General features: G+C 40.4%; 1 protein-coding gene across 4 annotated transcripts in view; it reads left to right on the top strand.

Moving 5' to 3' along the window:
- The window catches only part of IL18R1 (interleukin 18 receptor 1), a 40,576-nt gene extending 20,852 nt beyond the window's left edge, over positions 1 to 19,724 (top strand). The window contains exons 6-11 of one of the 4 annotated variants that reach the window (XM_014854113.3): positions 297 to 359; positions 4,677 to 4,797; positions 7,373 to 7,512; positions 10,868 to 11,029; positions 15,443 to 15,601; positions 17,480 to 19,724. In XM_014854113.3, coding sequence (XP_014709599.1) covers positions 297 to 359; positions 4,677 to 4,797; positions 7,373 to 7,512; positions 10,868 to 11,029; positions 15,443 to 15,601; positions 17,480 to 17,835 — 1,001 coding nt within the window. In that variant the 3' untranslated portion in view covers positions 17,836 to 19,724. The remainder of the gene's footprint in view (positions 1 to 296; positions 360 to 4,676; positions 4,798 to 7,372; positions 7,513 to 10,867; positions 11,030 to 15,442; positions 15,602 to 17,479) is intronic. The other 3 variants (XM_070511558.1, XM_044773060.2, XM_044773061.2) reach the window with 3 other exon arrangements.
- Positions 19,725 to 21,997: the final 2,273 nt, after the last annotated feature.

The following is a 21,997-nucleotide window of genomic DNA, read 5'->3' as shown; positions in this document are numbered from 1 at the left end:
TGGCTGTCTCTCTGGATGAGCATCTTCTGGCTTTTAGCTGCGGTGAGCAGAAGCCACAGGTTTGAACTGAGGGAAAACCAAACTCAACGTGCTTCCTCCAGATGTGTGAGCTCTGGAAAGTAAAACAGCAAACAATATTAGCTGCAACCATTATTTAATGAAAATATGACTAAAGAACTGTAGAGTGATGACGATTAGAATCTTTGTCATGTGGACTAAGCCTCCTACAGCACGTGTTTGTCTTAGAGAAGCTCAAAGCAACACTAACGCACACTTCTTTTCTTTTTCACTTTTAGATCGCAGTAACGTGATTCCAGTTCTTCTTGGACCAAAGCTTAACCATGTGAAAGTGGAATTAGGTATATTTTGACTTACGGATAGTCTGCATTTATGAATAGGGCCTTAACTGAGTCTTGCAAGACTAAATCTGACTCATTATTTATCCATATTGTGTGCATAACACATTCCATATTTCGTGAAGAACATTACAAATGCAGAAACAGCCTGTCCTCGTTTGCATGCTGCTATTTTTAGACTGGTTAAAATGAAGCATCTGTTCGAAAGGTTATGGAACTGCCTGTGGAACTAAAACTCTAGTTGCCCGGTGTGTGGCTTTTCTCTAATAGTGTCTGTGGTCATTTTTAAATTTGAGAACTCAGTGAGAACACTCTGGAGAAACGATTCGAACCTATTGTGTGGTTTGAATCTTTGCTTAATTGATTCACTTTGAGTCAGTGGATAGAATTGACTGTACCTTTAAGATTTGTCTAGACAGGCCTTGATGAATGAACATGTCCAGCTGAGTAATTTCTTTCCAAAAGGAAAGAAAGGGAGGAAAAATGAAATTCACATATGCTAGACCGATACTGTGTTAGGTGATTGAAATATATTATTGAATTCCATCCTCCAAGCAACTCTGAGGGGTGTTACTCCCATTTTACGAAGTAAATGAACAAAGCTCAGAACAGTTGACTAATTTGCCTGAAGTTAGGCCACTAAACAGTGGCAGAGCTGAGACGACAGTTTCTGTTATTTCCAAAGCCCACACCTTTTGACCACAGCCGGTCACCGTCATTTATGTGACGACATATGCCCAATGTAGCTTGGGCACTTTGCCATTTGTACCCGTGGTTGGCCTGCTTTCTATTTTTATTCATTTCTGAACTTATCTTCATTATTTTTTCATTTTGGGCTTAATTTGCACTTCATTTTCCGTTTGTTGACATGGAGAGTTAGAGAATTAATTTCAATTATCTTTTCTTTTAGCATATGTATTTTTAAGCTCTAAATTTCCCTGTAATCACTGCTTTAGCTGTTTCCAACAAGTATTGGTATGCCTTATTTTCATTACTATTCAGTTCAAAATATTTTTAAAAAATCCCCTGTGATTTCTTCTTTCATCTATGGATTATTTGTGTGTCTTAATTTTCAAATATTTGGAGGATTTTCTAGCTATTTTTCTGATATTGATGTCCAGATTAGTTCCATTATTGTCCAAGATTATACATTGTGTCATTTCACTCTTTTGAAATTTGTAGTAACTTGCTCAAAGACCAGAATATGGTGTATCTTGATCAATGTTCCAAGGGCACTTGAAACCGATGTTCATTCTGCAAATTTTGGTTTTATCATTCTAGAAATGTCAATTAGGTGAAGTTGGTTAATGGTATTGTTCAAATCATCTATATCATTACTAATCTTCTGTGTTCTTTCTATCTGTTGCGGAGAGAGATGTTAAATAACTATGGTGGTCAATTTGCCTAAATATCCTTTAATTCTGTCAATTTTTGCTTTATGTATGTTGAGGTTATCTTGTGAGCATAAATTGATGCCTGTTGAACTGATGCTTTATCATCATGAAATCTTTCTCTTTATTAATCTTAATACTTCTTTCCTCAGTGCCTACTCTTTCTGATATTAGATGGATACACTAGTTTTCTTTTGTTTGGACTGGCATATTTTATCTTTTTTCATCCTTTTACTTTTTTATTGTATTGCCCTGTTTTATTTACTTATTCAATTAATTTTTTAAAAATTTATTTTATTTCATTGGTGAAGAAGATTGACCCTGAGCTAGCCTCTGTTGCCAATCTTCCTCTCTTTTTTTTTCTCCTCAAAGTCCCAGTTCATAGTTGTATATCCTAGTTGGACATCATTCTAGTTCTTCTATGTGGGATGCCACCGCAGCATGGCTTGATGAGCAGTGTGTTGATCTGCGCCCAGGATCTGAACTGGCGAACCCTGGGCCGCCAAAGTGGAGCACGGGAACTTAACCACTACGCCGTGAGGCTGGCCCCTAATTATGATTTTATTGAGGTCACGTTGGTTTATAACAATATATAACTTTCAGCTGTACATCGTTATATTTCGGCTTCTGTATAGACTGCATCGTGTTCACCACACAAAGTCTGGCGTCCATCCATCACCATACACATGTGCCCCTTTTTGCCCTCACCCACCCCCTTCCCCTCTGGTAACCACCAATCTACAACAACAGCAAACAAACACGTCAACACAGAGAATAGATCGTTGGTTACATTCTTTTACTTTTAACATTTCCTTGTTTATATACAGAAAATGTGTCCCACATAAACTGCATATATTTGGATCCTTTTTGAAACCCAGTCTGTACAGTGTTTGGTCCATTTACATTTAGCGAATTACTGACATGGGTGGTTTGAAACCTTTCATCTTGCTTCCTGTTTTCCAGTTGTCTCATGTGTTATTTGTTTCTTTTGGATTAATAAAGTATTTTTCTTTATTTATCTACTTTGTTTTCGTTTTAGTTATACCTTTTTTTATCCCTCATTAGTACTTCTCTAAGAGATGACTATGTGTATCCTTGTCTTACTATCATGAGACAAATGTACATATTAGTACATTTACAACTTCACAAACATGCCAGAACCCTACAACAGTTCATTTCATTCATCCTCTTACCTCACTTTGTGCTATATTTCATATTTTTGCCTTCATATGTTATAAAACTTGTAAGAGATTGGCATTATTATTGCTTTAAACAACCAAAATTCTTTTATATTTACTCAAATATTTATCCTTTCTTGTGCTGTTCATTTGTTCACATATTTCTTTGCTTTCATCTGGGATACATTTTCTTGAGTCTCAAAAATTTCCTTTGGTATTTCTTATAGTGTGGTTGTGCTGGCAATAAATTCTTCCAGCTATTGTTTACCTGAAAATATCTTTATTTGCCTCCAGTTTTGAATAATATTTTCTTTCACTAATTTCAATAATTCTAGGTTGGCAGGTTCTCCTGCACTTCAAAGATGCCCTTCTATTGTTCGCTGGTTTCCAGGGTTTCTGTTGAAAGAGTAGCCTTCAGTCTTATTGTTGCCACTTTGATGTGTCTTCTTCTTCTGGCTGCTTTCAAAAGTGTCTCTTTGACTTTGAGGTGTTCTAGGTGTGGTTTTCTTTGCATTTATCTTGCTTGGGTTCCATTGAGCCTCTTGAGTTTGTGAATGGATGTATTTAATCTATTTTGGGGAAATTCTCTGCCATTATGTCTGAATATTTCTTTTGTCCCTTTCCTCTCACCTCTCATTCTGATGCTCCAACTTATGTGTAACTATATTCTACATGTTTCTTATGCTCTGTTCTGTTATTTTCATTCATTCCCCCCCCCCCCGTGCCTTAATTTTGATTTTGGCCTGAATTCAAGCCCTATAATCCTGCCTTCTTTTATTCCCAATCTGCTCTTAAAACCATTAAGTGAGTTCTTAAATTTGTGGGGTGTTTTTTTCAGTTATCAAATGCCATTTGATTCTTTTAAATGGATTACTCTTCTGTGTTGAAAATTTCCATCTTCTCAGGTACTTTTCCATCTTTTCCTATGTTTTCTTTAACCTATTTACACTAGTTATTTCAAACTCCTTGTCTGCTAAATTGAACATCTGAATCATCTGTGGGTCTGTTTCTATTATCTGTTTTTTCTCTGATAGCTGGGGGGAGCCTTCAGTCATGTGTTTGTTGCAAACCTTTTCCTCTAGTTGGACTTACTCTCCCAAGTACCATGAAACTGCTGGAGAAATCATCACACCTTTGCATTCTCTGCTGCTGCCCAAGACCTTAGACATGATCCTGCAAGCCTGCACAGCTCTCAAAATCTCCACTGGACTCTTTTTTCTCCACTGGATTCCCCCTTTCTTGTACAAACCAAAGCAAATTCCTCCAAGGAATTAAATGGCTGGCTATCTCGGCTCACCCTGGAAGGACATTTTCCTGACTGCACTTCCAGTTTGAGTGTTTCTCTTCATTTTCCCTGCACTTTAATGTCTTTAATTTTTAACTAATTTAATGTTTTTGTGATTTATCTGTTTTGTTTTTCTGGAAGTTGCAGTGAGAGTGTTGGCCTGACACTACCTACTAAATTGTATGTTGAAATGAAAGTCCATTGGCCACTTTAAGTTTTAATAATTGATTTTAACATAAACATTTGAAGAGAAATCAATTCGTATTTTGATGATGACTTATTAATATCTAATTTCTCTGCCTTATAAACTTTTAAAAATTTAAGAACAAGGCATATCTGTGTTCTTTCTGGGATGTAGCACTATATTAGCATTACATTTTAGGTTAACATATATTGATTATATTACTTTTAAACTGGGAAGTCTGAGTTTCTAAAATCGAATGATTGGTTGTCAACTTCTACCTAGGAAAAGATGTGCGGCTCAACTGTTCTGCTTTGCTGAATGAAAAAGATGTGGTTTATTGGAACTTCTGGAAAGAAAATGAAACAGATCCTAATGTTCATGAAGAGGGAGAAACGAGAATTAGGTATATATATGTCATATAGGATATATATCATGATATATAAAAGTCATATTGTATCATAAATATATAACATAAAAAACACCAGACTTCCGAATGGCTGATAGGATATTTGGCTTAATATAATTTACATATTTTATAATTATAATTTCCTTACTCTAGGTTGATGGATTATGGAGAAATTTATTGCCAAGATCTAAACTAGAAAAAGAAGGTCAATGAAGCTTTTTAGCATTATCTTACAAAAATCACTTTTGATCAGTTAGGATCTGATGGGGATGGGGATTTTTGCCAAGCATCTTATAAAGGAGCAATTACCTAGGCTACAGTTTGTTGGATTTTAAAAATTGTGTTAAGTACTTTGTTTTTACTAATGTGCCAGAGAAAAGACCAGGTCAAGAGACTGGGACATGGGTAAATTAGTGTTTGGGCCCCTTAAGTGCAGTGGGTGTGCCTAGCTGTGTTGCCCACGCATCACCGTGAGATGAGCCGCGGTCTGTAGGTTGCAGAGCGCATCCCCTGCCCCTTTCCCTGCAGGACCTGGTGCAGCCAAGGCCAGAGGGAGGCCGTCCGCTGCTCCCCCTCCAGATCTACGTCCTGTACCTTACTCACACACACACGTTTCTCTTTTCTGATTATTGAAAATAATTCATTATAAGAAACTTGAGAAATACTGAGAATCACAAAGAATGGAACAGTCAGTTGAAGACAGCTCTGTGTCTATTCTGGGAATTTCTTTGATCGCCATGAGCTACATTGACATAGACGCTGCCTCCTCCTCGTTTGAGATAGCCTGTAGCTTCCTTTTCCACATTCATTACAGTGATTATCTTTCTTAAAGGTGAACATTGAAAAATTTTATCAAGTATGGAAGGGTCTCCAGAGATTGTCAGATGTAAGTTATGTCTCAAGGAAATACTAGTTTAAATTACCAGCCTGCTCCATGATATTCACTATGGTGGATAGACATTGAGCATAGTAGTCATTGCAGCATTTTCCTGTCAGAGTCCATTGATGGAAATTAGAAACACACTATAAGAATGGGTAGAAAAAGCGGGAGGCTGATGGTTAGATGTAAATATCTAGGAGGCAGCGTTGGTGTAAAAAGTTCCAAATAATGTGTGTATTAATACTTAAATAGCCTATGTTCTTCCCTTGAGGAATGGTCAGACTATGAAAACAAAACATGCTAAGCATGTGATTATTTAAATGTGTCTGGATGACGTTGGGTCATCACTGTCGTTATTAACGTACTGATGCTCAGTTTCTAGTCAGCAGTGATCCTAGGGGGGCTATCCCCTTAGCTGCATTTTTGAGTTTTTTCTACTTTTAACACTTAAAAAAAATTCTTCATCATCATGCTGGCACCTCTCAATTCTTGCTGACACTGTCTACAAGCTCCTTACAGTGCAAGGTCTCTCCCCTCGCCCAGGAGCAGGCACGAGGTTAGTGCTCTGTGAATGCCGCCTCCGCTGAGTCACGTGGCTCTCCTGCCGTAGCATCTTGCCCTCAGCATCCGGCCTCCGCTGGCGTTCTGCAGTTCCCCTTCCATGGATCTCTTGCTAATCTTTGGAGGGAAAGAAGATAACTCACCAAGCTTATTAGAAATGGAGCTTCAGCTAAGCTAAGACACTGGGGAGGTCTTTTTTTCATAGTTGGGTGATTTTTATGTCATCTGTTTGGGCTTCTCAGTGGTCTTTTGCGCCTTTCCTCTGGATTTTTCATTGATGTTAGATGGTTGATATTTCTGGATAGGTGACTTCTCTACAGAATTACCTTCTAAAATGTATTTGAGAGAGTTGGAGGCTACAGTGGGCACCCTGTCCCAGGTACGAGAGACACCTGCTGCTAGGGGCATGGCAGGTGAGTGACTACACCTGCACGTGCCGGCTCACACAGTACCTTCAGAGCCTGCCATTGGCCAGGAAGCAGATGTCATAAGTGTTTACCTTGCAAGAAAGATAAGTCAGCTCAAATCCTTTAAGAAGAAAGTGAACTTGAGGCCAACAGTTGTTTCAAGTCATTTTCTGACACTCGCTGAACAGCTTAATTGGTAATTCTCATGTGCCTGGTGGTGTCTGTGAATAGTGTTGTTTTTTAATTTATTTTAAATGCTGAGCAAAATAAAAGTGATATTTAGGACTACATGGACAAACTTGATATGAATCTGTACCTATGCTGAACAGTTTGCAGCCTTGTCACAGTTGGTGGAGACCTCACCGTGGGAAGAACGCTGAGTGGTTAGGAGAGGAGAAATATGGAAAAACAGTTGAGAGAGGGAATATTTTCTGGTATTTTCAACTTAGCATCATTGCCTTCTGGCATTTTAATTATAGACTGTTCACAGCACTGTCCCCAGATGGTCCAGGAGGGCCATTCCTGTGGGTCCTGATGCTCCCCATCAGGGAGGGGTAGGAGCCTCCTTGCGGCCCACACTTTGAGGACTGACCCGAAAGGGATGGTTTGATGGAGTCCGCAGGACCTCTGCCTTTGAGTATTTGCACATATGAATTCCTCTCTCATGGATGATGCCGCTGGCTATGAACAAAGCCTATCACTCAATTATTTTCCTCTTTTATAGGACTTCAGAAGGCAAATCTTATGCTTCAAGAATATTGAGAATTGAGAATATTAATGAAAAAAATCTAAATTTTTCATATAATTGCACTGTGGCCAGCGAGGGAGGCATAGACACCAGAACCTTCATCTTGTTGAAAAAAGGTGTGAGAAAATTTTATTTTGGGGAGTTTGTGGAAACTTAGAATGTTGCTGCCGGGAGACCCCTCCAAGATCCTCACTTCCTCCTTTCCACCCAGGAACCAAGCTCCTGTGAGGTGAACGATTCACCGTGTGGTGTGTCACAGGCGTTCAGCGGCAGAGCTGGTGCTCAGCCCTCGCTGGAATCCCCTGCACCCTAGTTCCAAGCAGAGAATGAAGACACAGCTTATTCCTCTGCTCTCAGTCCCATTCCAATCCTGTGTAGAAACCAGGGGCCCGGAGCAGGGAGGCAGGTGGAGCTCGGGGACACAAATGCTGGTGGGAGAGGGTTGTAGGGGAGGCTGTCAGGGCAGCTCTGGGACATCCAGAAAAACCAGAGGGAAGTTTGCAGCTCAGCGTATGAGGCCAGTGACAGTGGGAGTAGTTGCTGCCTCTAGCCTACATTAGCTGGGCACTGCTCACAGGGGGCCCTTGGGTGTGATCATTCATTCAACAAAGATTCACTGAGGCCTCCCTTCCTTGTTCCAGTTCCTGGACTTGGCAAGTGGACAGTAGATGGTTCTGACCAAGTAACTCTTAAAGTTTTTCAGTGCCCATCTGGTGGAGCATTCCAGAGTCACTCACCTCCATCCTCCACCAAAACAGTACAACACAGGGCTATTGGCCCAGCAGCTGCTCAGAAGTGCCTGTGTCTGGGGCCAAAAAGCTATGCTTTCCAGTTGTTACTACTCATTCACTAGTTATTCCCAGGCTGGGCCAACAGCTCCCTGGATACTCTGTAGAGAAAGGCTAGAATCTGAGAGAGAAAGAGAGACAGACATGAGTGAGAGAGACAGAAACAGAAGGAGATGAGACAGAGAGAGACACACAGAGAGAGACAGACAGACAGACACAGAGAGATAAGAGACAGAGAGGGAGAGAGAGAGGGAGAGAGAGCGAGAGAGTGCTGTGTGGCTTTGGTTAGAAACTGGAGTGGGAGAGGGAGTCCCTAAGGCCGGACGCTGCCCTCCCCAGGTGTGTTATCCTGCCTACCATTTGCAGTGCACCTGGAACACCTGTTCTCAGGCTATCGCTCTACCACATGCAATATGATAATAGCTGGCATTCTTTATATGTTTATATATGTTTATTAAGTGGTAGGCTCTGTGCTGAGCTCTGCCTGTTATTTAACCTGATCTCTACAGCAAGCTTTTATAGGTGAAGAAACTCACCCCACCACACACAGCTTAGAGCTGATTAACTGAAACCTGTGCTCCTGTCTCCTCCAGGACTCACCACAGGTGTCCTGCACCTCAGATGAATGGACGTGCTCAGTCCATGCACCTGGGAGGGGGAGGCTTTCAAATCCGTGTTTTGTGTCGTTTGCTCCACTGCCTTGCCTGGATTTTCTGAAGACTGCTGGCTGCAGCCACCTCTCCCCTCCTAGATCAGTGCATGGCTGTGCTATCACTGCCGTAGAAGTTTCTACCCTGAATGTTTCTCCTTCTGCTTTGATCACAAATATTGGCTGGGGAGTAGGGTCTTTCACTCCACCATTATCCCTGGAGGAGTGTGCACCAGCGTGAGACTGTGTGCTTGTATAGTTGTGTGGCACAGCCACACATATGTAGACCTTTCAAAGAAGCAGGAACTGACAGGCTGGCCTTATTTAGCAATTTTGCTTATAAGCAACTGTGGTTGCTCACTGACATCCTAATAGTTAATTTCACTGGAAAAATCCTTCCTAAAAATTATGCTAAGATGGCAAGAGCTTTAGGCATGTTCACACTCTTTGGCCTAAAAATCCCCCCACCATTAGAATCTACTCTAGGAAAATAATCAGAAACGTGGACGAAGCTTTATGCATATGTTCATTGCAGCATTCTATATATTTATGAAAAACTGCAATCAATCTAAATATTGGGATGTTATGAATGATGATTTTAAAGACCTACTGAAATGCTCATAATATAATCTTAAGCACAATGAAGAGTGATTACCACATGATCCCAATTAAGTAAATACTTTCAGGACAAAAAGAAAACCCAAAAGGAAATATACTAGCATGTTAGCAGTGGCCATTAGCATATTGTGGGGTGGTTGCTAAAAATTATTTTATCCCAGGGGCCGGCCTGGTGGCACAGTGGTTAAGTTCACACACTCTGCTTCGGCAGCCCAGGGTTTAGCAGTTCGGATCCTGGGCACAGATCTACACACTGCTTGTCAAGCCATGCTATAGAGATGTCCCACATACAAAACAGAGGAGGATTGGTACAGATGTTAGCTCAGCAACAATCTTCCTCAAGCAAAAAGAGGAAGATTGGCAACAGATGTTAGCCAAGGGCCAATCTTCCTCACCAAAAAAAAAAAAAAACAAAGAAAGAAAGAAAGAAAAATTATTTTATCATTCAGCCATCCCTGATGGCCTGCCTAGTGGTTAAAGTTTGGGGCTCACCACTTTGGCAACCCAGATTTACTTCCTGGTCATGGAATCACACCACCTGTCTGTCAGTTGCCATGCTGTGGTGGTGGCTCACATAGAAGAACCAGAGCGACTTACAGCTAGGATATACATCTATGCACTGGGGCTTTGGGGACGGGGAAAAAAAAAACGAGGAAAACTGGCAACAGGTGTTAGCTAAGGATGAATCTTTCCCTGCAAAAAAAAATTATTTTATTCTTTATACTCCTGTGTATTATCTCATATTGTCCATAATGAGCATAAACTGAATCAATCTAGGAACCATAACTTTTTTCCCAAAGGGCACTTTTATACAAAAATGATGCTGAAATTCTGAGAGCTGTGTGCCAGGCACTGAGGTAACTACTTATGTGTAGCATCACATTTAATCTTGCCCCCAAATAGCAACCCTATTAGTGAAGCAGAAATTATTACTAGCTTCACGTTACACATGAAGATACTAAGAGTCAAGGGCATCAGTGATTTTCCTAGGACACAAAATAGGTGATGGAGCCAGGCTGGAAGCCCAGATGATCTCAGTTCAGCGCTTGCTGTCTCGATACTGTGCACCTCCCTTTATGCTCTCAGCCCGCTGGCTGAGATGTATGTTTGGGTCTCTCTGCATTTCACCTGAGTATCTCATCATCCTAGAGCTCTGACTTCCACAGCCAGGGATAGACTACAAGGCTTTCCATTCAGCTCTCTGAATATTCTTGTACACATTTTTACTCTTTAAAAATTAGAGAAGAAAGACGACTGCTCCAAACTAAAGGCAGAAATGCGGAGTGACTCAGCGGGATGTGTTGGGTAGACACCTGGACTAGTGTTTAGGTAAAAACCGACAACTGCACTGTGGATGGTGGAAGACACTGGTCAAATTTCTTGGATTAACTATTCCCATTTTCTTTTACTTTCTAGAAGATATGGTTGATATCCCAGGCCACGTCTTCACTAGAGGAATGATCATAGCTGTTTTGATCTCGGTGATAGTGGTGTGCGTAGCGATTGTGGGTGTCATTTACAGAGTTGACTTGGCTCTATTTTATAGACATTTCATGGGAAGAGATGAAACATTAACAGGTAATGAACATCGTAATGCTGGGATTTCTTATCTTATGGTTTCCCTAAGAAACCAAGTAAAGAAACATTAATCTTCATCTCATCTTGATTATATTGGTGACGTAATGTGTGGTGAAGGTTTTCCGTAGGAAACATTGATCTGAACCTATCATCTGTTATGTATGTTGGCTGTGCCATGTTTTCATGTGCTCACTTAAATGTTGCCAAAAATTGTTCTCTGCCTGTTCTCTAATTGTCTCATGCATGTATGGCGTGTCCTCTTAAATGCCCTGGGAGCTGCCTGAGCTCAGGGACTGTGTATCCGAATGTTGTTGCTCATACACCATCTGGGCACCACGTACAGTGTGCACATTCAATAAAGGGCATTTAAATTGAATTGAATTGTATTATAGTCCATTATTTGAACCTGGCAAAGGAGGCTGCATGATGTACCTGCAAGAAGACCCCACGTGACCTGGGTTCTAGTCCCTTAGATCTGCCAGTTTTTATCTCCTGCTATTTCTATCTGGTGACTCCTTGTCTCAGTTTTAAAGGTGACTTATCTTGACCTCAAGGTTCAAGATAATTACTGGATTTTAAAAAAACAATTTAATCAATTGCACTTGCTTTTGTTTTCGTGTGTGAGTGTGTGTGTAGGACACACATAGTTCAGAACACAAAAAGTCTAAGAAATGACACAGTAGAAAGTCTTCCTGCCAGCCTGTCCCATGTCTGTTTCCCATGTCATCCCCTGTTGAGAGCATGTCCAAACAAATATCAGTATAGACTCTTATTCTACTGCTGTTTCAAAGACAAATCTTGGCATACTATGCATACTTTTCTGAGCTTTGCTGTACTGTGGCTTGGATACCCTTCCATATTAGTTTATAAAGTCATTTCTTTAGGGTTGCACAGTATTTTATCTATATGGATGGACCTCTGTTAATTTAGTCACCTTTTGATGAACATTTGGGTGGTTTTACAACCCTTTGTTGTTAAGGAAGTCATGTGACGGTGCTGCATTGTTTCGTATGTGTGCTGTGTAACTGAAGGGAAAATTCCCCGAAGTGAAACTGCTGGAAATACAAGCAGTAGATGCAGCTGTAATTTTGGCAATAAAACATTGCCAATTTGCCCTCCATACTACTGTACTACCTACCACCTTCAAAGGATAGGAGTAACTTTTTTTTCCCATAGCCTTACCACAACCTTTTGGATATTTGCCAATCTGATAGATAAAAAGTTGTATCTCAGTATGGTTTTCATTTACATTTGACTTACTATGCAGGAGCAGGGCAACTTTTCATTTGTTTTAAGACTCATTTGTGTTTCCTTTCTCAAAGTAGCTGTTCATGTCCCGTCCTCATTTTCCTTTGGGTGTTTGACCTTGTTTTACTTGTTTATTTCTAGGACCTATTTACATTTTAAGGAGGTTAGCCTATTGTGTATAATGTGAAGTGTAAATATTGTTCCCAGGTTGTAATTTGTCTTTTGACTTTCCTTATAGTGGTGTGTTATGTGGAAGATTTTTTAATGGACTCAACTTTACCCTTTTTTAATGGTGTCTGAATTTGTATTCATAAGTAGAAAGGCCCTTCTAATCTCAAATTATAAAGGAATTCTCATATTTTTCCTTTGAGATTTTTATAGATTCATTATTCATATGAATTCACTAATTTACTAATATAAAATTAGCAAAGTTAATACATTTAGCTGTGAGCCTGCGTGTGTGTGCGATTTTGCTCTGAAGAGAGATGCTGCAACAAACGGGAGGGCTGTTTTTGGTCTTATGGTCGGGTCTCTACTTGCATGGACCAGCACGCATCTCAGGATGGGCATTCACTAACATCTCTCTTGCTGATTTTTAAGTAAGGTTTTTTCCTCCTCTTTGGTTGTGTTTGACGCAATTCACAGATAATTTTGTCAATGTACGTGTTTTAGCTCTCAGTGTGGCAGTGCATAGAGCTGTTTAGAGATGTGCTCTAAATCAGCTGTATGTAAAGCATGGTCTGTGGACAGAGGTCAGTCAAGAAGAAGGCATAAATGGAGATGCAAGTACAAAAATTAAAACTTTTATAGAAATTTGATACGGCTGCAATATACAAGAATGTGTTCAGTATTGGTTTATGAGGGCTTGGAAATGAAAGAAATTAATCAGCCAAAAAAACTGAAATGAAAATGTGGTCATTCGCCACACAGGGTGTGGGAAGCAGTGGTGCAACTGACTCCTTGTTGTCCCAAATACCCGTTCATGTGATAGTTTTGTTATCCAGAGCCAAGGTAATTATCATTGGCTTTCAATTTCCTTACACTGAGCACTTTAACTTGTCAGTTGTCAAAGCCACCAAATCTTTCATTATCCGGGTTTAAAATAAATTATAATATAACTCGTCATATTTGCTAAATGAAGAAGAGAATTGCTTGAAATAAGGAATTCGAAAGCTAATTAATAGTTGAAAACCTAATTTTTCATGGGTAAGAGTAAAGCTGTATCACATGTATATTACAGGATAAATTTGACTGAATTGTCTTCGCAGTTTATTGCAATTAGTTACATCCTGATTATAAGAAAACTGTACCTTTTTAAAAAGTGTACTTATTTATTTTTTACACCTTGGTGCCTGTTTTAATCGCTGACTTAATGACTACACTAATAGAAACACTACCTCCTACTTATGCTAGGAAATAGCTGTATTTCACGACAATCCAATAGAATTATCCCGAAGACCCACTTACTGATTAAACTAAGAAGTGGCTCTGTTTTTACCAGCTTCTCCTACCTTTGATATGCATGTTAATTCTTTCTTTTTCACCAAAATGTTCTATCTTTCATATGCATGCAATTCTGCAAAGCAATTGCCTTAAATCAACAATAGATTCTGACCCAAAAGACTGGACCAGAATGCTGTAGGTAGACCTGAAGAAGCCTTTGCTGGGAACAGAAAGTGTTGTTTTGTGAGCCTGGATGCTGTTGAAGATGTTGGGCTGGGCTGTTGAGCATAAATGTTGTGGTACCACAAAGAACAAGGACCTAGATTAGATCCTATTAGATTTTAGATCCTAGATTAAATCCTATTAGATTTTAATAAAGGATCCAGTAATATTTGGCCTTCAACTCAGTAGTAAATTCATTACTCCCAATAATATACCCAAGCACAAATGCAACTCCTCTCCCATCTTACCATTGTCCCGGGATAAGGAGAGACCATTCTCTTACCACTTCCCCTTCTTCCTGCCCAATTAGCATCAATTTATCTAGGAGCTGACTCAAAATCTCCTTCTTTCAGAAAGCGTGTCCATTGAGATCATTCCTTATTCTCTGACCAGGTTATTTTGTTTGTCAGTTTTTTGTGTGAGACTGTCTTGCATCTGCAAGTGTGTTCTTTGTAAAGTTTTTCACGTTGTTGCATTTGTCTGCTTTGTCTTTTCATATAGATTGGATGAAGGTGGAAGAAGGAAATATATTTAATTGTTTAGTTACCCAGTTACCCGAATGGTCTTTGATAGGTAACGCATTCTTCTTGAATCTGTCCCTTTCGCCATCTGTATACTGCTTCATTTTCAGGAATTAAATAGGAGTAGACATTAGCATCAATGAAAACCGCTCGATAGATCACAAGGTTTTATGCTGGCATTTAGGATCGTATAATATATTTTCAAATATCACCCGCTTTCCTAGAGAACATTGTTTCACTCGCCTCTATTGTTTCTTCCCACTTTCCAGTGTAAACGCTCAGCTTTGTTTCTACCTTCGCTTTCCAGGGGTTCCTTGTGAGGGTAGACATTAGGATGGTGGTAGAATTAAGTGATAGCAGCAGAGTAAGCCAAGGTGACATGTGCTTTCCAATCCTGGAACGAGGGCGTATTTGGGCTCCTTGGCCTTCTGTTGTCTTTAAATTCCTTTAGTTCCCTGATCTATATCTTGTATTTCTCTCCATTCCTCTATGGCGTCAAATGGTGGGAGTCAATGACATGCTTAAAAAAAAATTGCTAATTGGCTGCTTGATTGGTATGTGAGAATTGAGGATGCTATTTTTTGTTTGTCTTTAATAAAAGTTGGATTTATTCCTTGTTTTTGACCCTTAAAAAATCAGAGATAAAGAATAATTCATAAAAAAGAATCATAGACCAAAAGAATGTTTGAGGGGCCTTAGAAATTACCTAGTTTAAACATTCTTGTTTTATTTTTTAACTTATTTTCTATCAAAAATGTTTTCTTTATTCTTTTTTTTCACAGATTCATTGAGGTATAATTGATGTACAAACAATAGCACATATTTAATGTGTACAGTTTCATGAGTTTGGACGTGAGGATGTTGTGTTTAACTTTCCTTTTCGATGATTCTATTCCCTTTATTCATGAATTTCACTCAAATTTGTACTTAAATAAACCTTTATTTACACACCAATTAAAGATTCAACCTTATCTCCTAGATGGAAAGACATATGATGCTTTTGTGTCTTACCTGAAAGGATGTCAGCCAGAGAACAGAGAGGAGCACACCTTTGCTGTGGAGACTTTGCCCAGGGTGTTGGAGAAACATTTTGGGTATAAGTTATGCATATTTGAAAGGGATGTAGTGCCTGGAGGAGGTAAGAAAGGGAATAATACCAGATAGAAAGCTGACGGGGGCACTTTCTTTTTAAAGGATGTATAGTTAGCCTTGCAAAAGGCTATCCTGCTTTGCTTGAAAACAAACAAATGCAGGTGGTCCTCTAAACCAGAAATAACCAGCTAAATCCGCATAATCACTAGTGAGACAGCAAGCTCCTGATGCTGCTTCTGATAATGGCCTGTCTAGGACCCATCCCGGGTCTCTGAAGCTTTGGGGAGACAGAACGGGCCTTCCATTTTCAGCACCGGGTCCAGAACTGGCATTATCATGAGACAGTTATCTAGAAAGCCCCCACAGTAAGGAAGAATACCTCTTTTGATAATGTTTTATAGAACAGAACCAGTTTCTAATTGAATATGTGATCCTTTGGACTATAAACACAGGTTAATTCTTACCGGAAAATGCTTGCTCTTTATTGTGTTGTCATTGGTGAGAAAATTAAAGTAGGAAATAAGAGAGTTGGAAAAGGATCAATAAAAAGATATTGATAGGTTTGTACCATATTTCAGTTATGAATTCAATTTTTTTATTAATATCTGAATACAAATGGCCATAACACATATATTGAAGCAGATTACAGTTAGAATCAAAGAAATTAGTAACATAACATTTCCATGTTTTTTCTGAAGTCTTCCAGAGCAAATGTTTGGAATCTCGTGTCTATTATTTTGGAAGCTGATGCATCACAGAGGGTGCAAATGTTTTCATTGTTACCACCATGCATTCACTCAGCGTTTTCCGAGGGCCATCCTTGTGCCAAATGCTGAGCTGGGCATTGAAGATGTAGCAGGAATTAAGAAACGGTTGTGTTTGTCCCCTCCTAGATTACAAATTAGAAAGGGAAAATACTTCAAATTAGAAAGAGAAAATATACTGCTGTTTAATAATAAATAACTTCGCAAAAGGAATAATATGCCAAATTGTCAGATGCACACAGCACTGCGATGTTTTCCTGTGTCACTTCTTTGTATCAAAGAATGCATGTCGTCACTTAGAAAGCATTTCTGCTTGGCTTTCCATCAATTTTCTTATATTTCCCTTATTTTCTAGGAGTCATTTTGAAAATAGATTTTTTTCTTAGTTCTTAAATAAAAATAAAGAGTATGCATTCGATGGTAATTAGTTTGGGTTAAAACCTCTATCTGAGAAGAGTTAGAAGCTAGAGCAGAGGTTGGCCATCTGTCACCCATGGGTCAGGTCCGGCCTGCCACCCTTATGGAAGCACAGCCACATGCGTCTATTTATGTGTCATCTGTGGCTGCTTTTGAGCTACAACAGCAAAGACGAGTAGTGTGATAAAGATGGTGTGACCTGCAAAGCTAAAATGTTTACTGCCTGGCTCTTTACAGAAAAAGCGTGTCAATCTTTGGTCTAGAATAATGGTAGGTGTTTTTTTTTAATCTTTAAATTCTGATTTTATCATGCTTCTACATACGTGTGTATGTAGTGTAATGGTTAGGAACATATACTCCAGAGGTGGACCACTTGGGTTCAGATTCTGGTCTTGCCATTTACTAGCCGTGTGATTCTGGGCAACTAATCTGTGCTTTGGCTTCCTCATATGTACAATGGGGGTGATAAGAATGCTTTCTTCATTATGATGATTAAATGAGTTAATAAACACAAAATATTTAGAAGCAGGTGTGGCACAGAGTAAGTGCTAAGTAGGTATTCATTATTATTGTCATGTGGATGATTGCTTCTTTGAATAGGCGTATAAAATTGACAATAAATGATTTGTCTTAAAAAACTTCTCAGTGTTAATAACACAAAATAGGATTGTGCAAAATGCTTTTATCTCGTGCCCACCCTTTCCAGTTCTCTTAAATTAATACTCCACATCTTGCATTTTCAGCTGTTGTTGATGAAATCCATTCATTGATTGAGAAAAGCCGAAGACTAATCATTGTCCTGAGTAAAAGTTATATGTCAAATGAGGTCAGGTATGAACTCGAAAGTGGCCTCCACAAAGCGCTGGTGGAAAGGAAAATTAAAATAATCTTAATTGAGTTGACACCTGTGAGTGACTTCACGCTCTTGCCCCAGTCTCTAAGCCTGTTGAAATCCCACAGAGTTCTGAGGTGGAAGCCTGAGGAATCTCTGTCTTATAACTCAAGGTTCTGGAAAAATCTTCTGTATCTGATGCCTGCAAAAACAGTCAAGCCATGCGGAGACGAGTTAGAAGTCTTGCCTGCTCTTTCACAGTCCTGATGTTCAGAAAAGCGGAGCATGAGAAAGAACTCTCGACGCTGGGGGCTGAGTGTCTGAGTTCGTCTGTCACAAAGAGGGTCATTCACACATGTAACTCTACTCTGTGAAAACCCTGCTCACAGTCTGAAGATGGACCTTCTTGTCAGGTTGCCAGGGATAAGACTGAACATTGAGCTGTGGTCGTGTGCTCCCAAAAGACCCTGGAATTTGAAAGAAATGGATCTTCTGTTTCGCCTTCTTCCATAAGTGGATGCAGGTGCCCATACTCAATACTCTTATTCAGTAACTGTGAGGCTGGGCACAATGCAAAGTGACTTATGCCTTATAATAGGGGCACATCTTTAACAGATTTTAATGCTAATGATTGAACTAAAGGACTTTAAGTTCATGAAGTGTCATTTTCTATGAGCCAGTATGTGACATAGTAACTGAAACGGTGCCTTCACTTTGCCGCAATAGCTACCTACCTCTACACACCGCCGACCCTGCCTGGATGCGAGAGAGAGCTGGCAGGGCTGCGTGCAGAGCAGTGGAGTGAGGTGCGAGCCTGCTGTGACAGGGCATCGGCCGCATGATCTGTTTACTGTATCTCAGCCACAGGTGTAGCCCTACGGTTCTTGGAAACCCACTAGGGCACTGCTCAGGGCTTGCTTAATTGGGCCTATTTGTGGGAAGTACTTAAAAGGAACCCAAAGCCACTCTTTATCTTTCATGAGAAACACATATTTTAATTCAAACGATTCTCTTAGTCTTTCAAAAATTGTCTAAAACATTTGTTGATTTTACATAAATGTTTGTATGCAGGATGGGTGCCAGATTGTATTAGCCATTAAACAGAAAAAATAATAATTACTCGCTTGATTTTTTAAAAGATTACATGTTTTAAATGTCTTTAGGGTGGAGCAGCATGGCCTGGTGGTGAGGAGGAGGCGCTGTGCAGCCAGGCTGCTGGAGCTCCCGTCCTGGGTTGGTACTTACTCCGGTGACTTCTGGGACCTTTTCTAACCCGTCTGTGCATCAGTCCTCATCTGTAAAATTAGAATTTATGATAATTGTACCTACTTCACAGGAGGACGAAAGGAATAAATTTAAATAAGTACTTACAACATTTGTTGGCACAGACAACACTGTAAGTGTTGCTATTGCTATTGTGTTATTGTTAATTATTGCTTAGATCAGTTATTTAGCAGTGGACTAAAATGGAAGCCAGGGAGCAGAAAGGGAAAGACATCTGGAGAGGAAGGCAGTTTTGACTTGTGGACATTTGTATATAGAGGAGCAAATAGGAGAAGCATGTCAGTAGGGGGAAAGATATTTCTTCATTGGACATGTGCAACTTTTGATGTTGGAAGATGGATATCTGTCTCCCTAAGGTGAGTCCAGCCCTGTGGGCCTTCTTGATGGCTTCAGCAGTGATGGCCGTCCATGAAAACCCTTGAGTGAGTGATGAACATCAGCCTTAAAGAGAAAGGAAAGAGTTGGGTGGGTTTGGAAGGCTGGTTGGAGTATATAGGTGCAGTTTGAATGTCCCAGAAAAGTTTAAAGCAGACACTGTTTAAAACAGCTGTAGTGGGCATTGCTGAATGAAAGAAGTATGAGATTTTCATTAGATTTTCAGTGTAAGAAAGTGATTTAGCTTTTGTAGAGCTTACAATTTTGTGTCCTAGTTGGATGGCCCAAACAAAGCAAAAGAATTTAGTTACTAACTTATGCTTTATATGTGAAAATATAGGGTTAGGAGAAATTTTATTGCTATCATCATAGTCTCTAATACATAGAGTGATTTTGCTTTTGTCTTTTATGGTGTATGTTTTAAAATATATTAAATGTATTTTGCATTAAATGTGTTAGATGTATACATTAAAAATATGCTTTAAAATACGTTAATGAACCATTGGTCTAGAGCCTTTATTTTTGAAAGGTCTCAATGTCTTTTTCACTTCCTTTTAGATTCCAATCCCTCTTCTCAACATGATTCCCACCTGTTTTAATAAGTTATGGGTCATTCAAAATGAGCTTCTACATCTATATTTTTTTAATGTCAAATTGCTTTTTACCTACCTTCTTTGGCTTACCTTGCATCCAGGAGCAAAAGAAGAATTCCCTTCCTTCTCTCACAAGGCCACTCAACACCCAGCGTAAGTGTTAGGTCTTCACAGGCCAGTTAATTAATGTGAGTACTTTTAAATTTAAGTGCAGCCATTTCCAACTAGGACCAGTAAATAACTTTTATTGGTAGAATAACGTCCTTCAGTTCTATGACTTCAGATGTACCTAAACTGTGGAGGCCATTTCAGAGACTCAGTGAACAACCAACTAACACACTCTTAAGATGTTTAAAGATATATATCATGTATGTCTCTTATGTAATGGAAGCGTTTATTAAATTAGAGTTAATAGGCTCTTAAAGCAGAGAGATACCTTATTGCCCACATATTCCAAACCCAGGAACCTGACACGTGGTAAGCCTAGGGGCTTGGCCCAGGTCACACAACTAGCTAGTGTGACAAGGCTGGCAGAGAGGTGTTCGGTCTCCTCTCTTTGGAATTGCCCGTTGGACAGTCAGACTTGTGAGTTTTTGGAGGCCAAGGGCACTTGCCTAGGAAGGCGCCTTATGCTCAGAGGGTCTGGGACAGAGTCCTGCCGAGAGGAAGCAGGGCTGCTTAGCACTGGCTCAGAGGGGGAAAGAGCACAGGGGCTCTTCTAGGTGAGGCTGGAGGAGGGGACATAGCATTCAAATCCTCCACTGGGTCATGGTGAGCACCTGACTGGAGTGTGCCTGCTGTGGCACTGCCAAGATGCAGGGCGTCGGACCCCTGACAGGCACTAGGGGCTCATCCTATGTGGGTGCTGAATGGCCAGCCAGGTGGGCTTACCAGGACTGTCAGCAGAGGGGGGAGGACGAGTGTCCCAGCAGCTATCACCCTGATTTTCTGAAGCGGGGATGCTGGAAAACCAGAGCCCAAGGCCGAGCTGAAGAACAGCTTTAAATACTCAGAGGAATTTCTCGTCACCACGGTCTGAAGTGCAGCTCTGAGGGAGGAGACCCACACTTCGGGAGAGCCCTCTTTCAGAGCAGAAGCCTCTCTGGCAGGCAGGCTTATGAGCAGCACAGGGCTCTTCAAAGAGGCGCCAAGCCACAAATCTAACAGGAAACGGGATGTGTTTGCGCTGTGGGCAGGACACAGGGTCCCTCCAGCCCCACCTGCTTGCCACACCGAGAGTGATCACAATCTAGGCTGGGGGCTCTGAGCCCAACACCTACATTTCTGGTGTGAGGCTTGTGAAAATGAGCTTTTATCTCTTCACAGCCTGTTGTGGTTGCACATACCGAGGGAACACAATACCCCACTTATGCAATTGTTACAACTTGATGCATGAGTTTAATAATTAATGGTGAACATGTTAAACGTAGACTGTCAAGGGCTGGCCCCGGTGGCCTGGTGGTTAAGTTTGGTGCTCTCTACTTGGGCTGCCTGGGTTCTGTTCCCCAGCACAGATCTACACCACTCGGCTGTCTGTGGCCATGCTGTTGCAGTGGCTCACATACAAAAAGAAAGGAAGATTGGCAACAGATGTTAGCTCAAGGTGAATCTTCCTTGGAAAAAAAAAAAGTAGACTTTCAAATTGTGTTTTGGGAGTTAGGGTTCCTCAGAGGTGCCTTAGGGACCATTATGGGCTGTGGGATGGAGTGAGGCGGAACGTGTCTGCTGGGCTCAGCATTCTTCCCACCTCCCACTTCAACTAGAGTAACACTGCTTTTACCATTTTTATGTTTAGGTTCCACATAACAATTTTATTTAACCAAATCGAGTTAACCAATTTTATTTAACCAAATCAACTGTGAATAGGTCACAGTTTAGATGTAACACCTAATCCTCTCTAGCTAGTTTAAACAAAAATGGTTATAGAATTGTCTAGAAAGGGGAAGAAACTCTCTGGGCTAATCTTCCAAGGATGTCTTCCAAAGTCTCACAAAAAACCTAGGCTGCCAAAAGAGCTGCTGATCCCGCCACAGACAGCAATAACTCAGCGGAGCCAGGAAGCGCCTGCGGCAGCTGCCAGCTCCAGACCCCAGCTGCCATCTAAGTTGAGCCGCATATTGTGGAGTCGTTGGGGGCTGGAAAAGCCTATTGCTTCCATGCACCTGAGTTTACTAGGA

Source organism: Equus asinus, chromosome 6 (assembly GCF_041296235.1).
Source record: "Equus asinus isolate D_3611 breed Donkey chromosome 6, EquAss-T2T_v2, whole genome shotgun sequence".
Classification (NCBI taxonomy): Eukaryota; Metazoa; Chordata; class Mammalia; order Perissodactyla; family Equidae; genus Equus; species Equus asinus.
The sequence above is the reverse complement of the archived record's forward strand: the minus strand, read 5'-3'. Positions and strand labels throughout refer to the sequence as shown.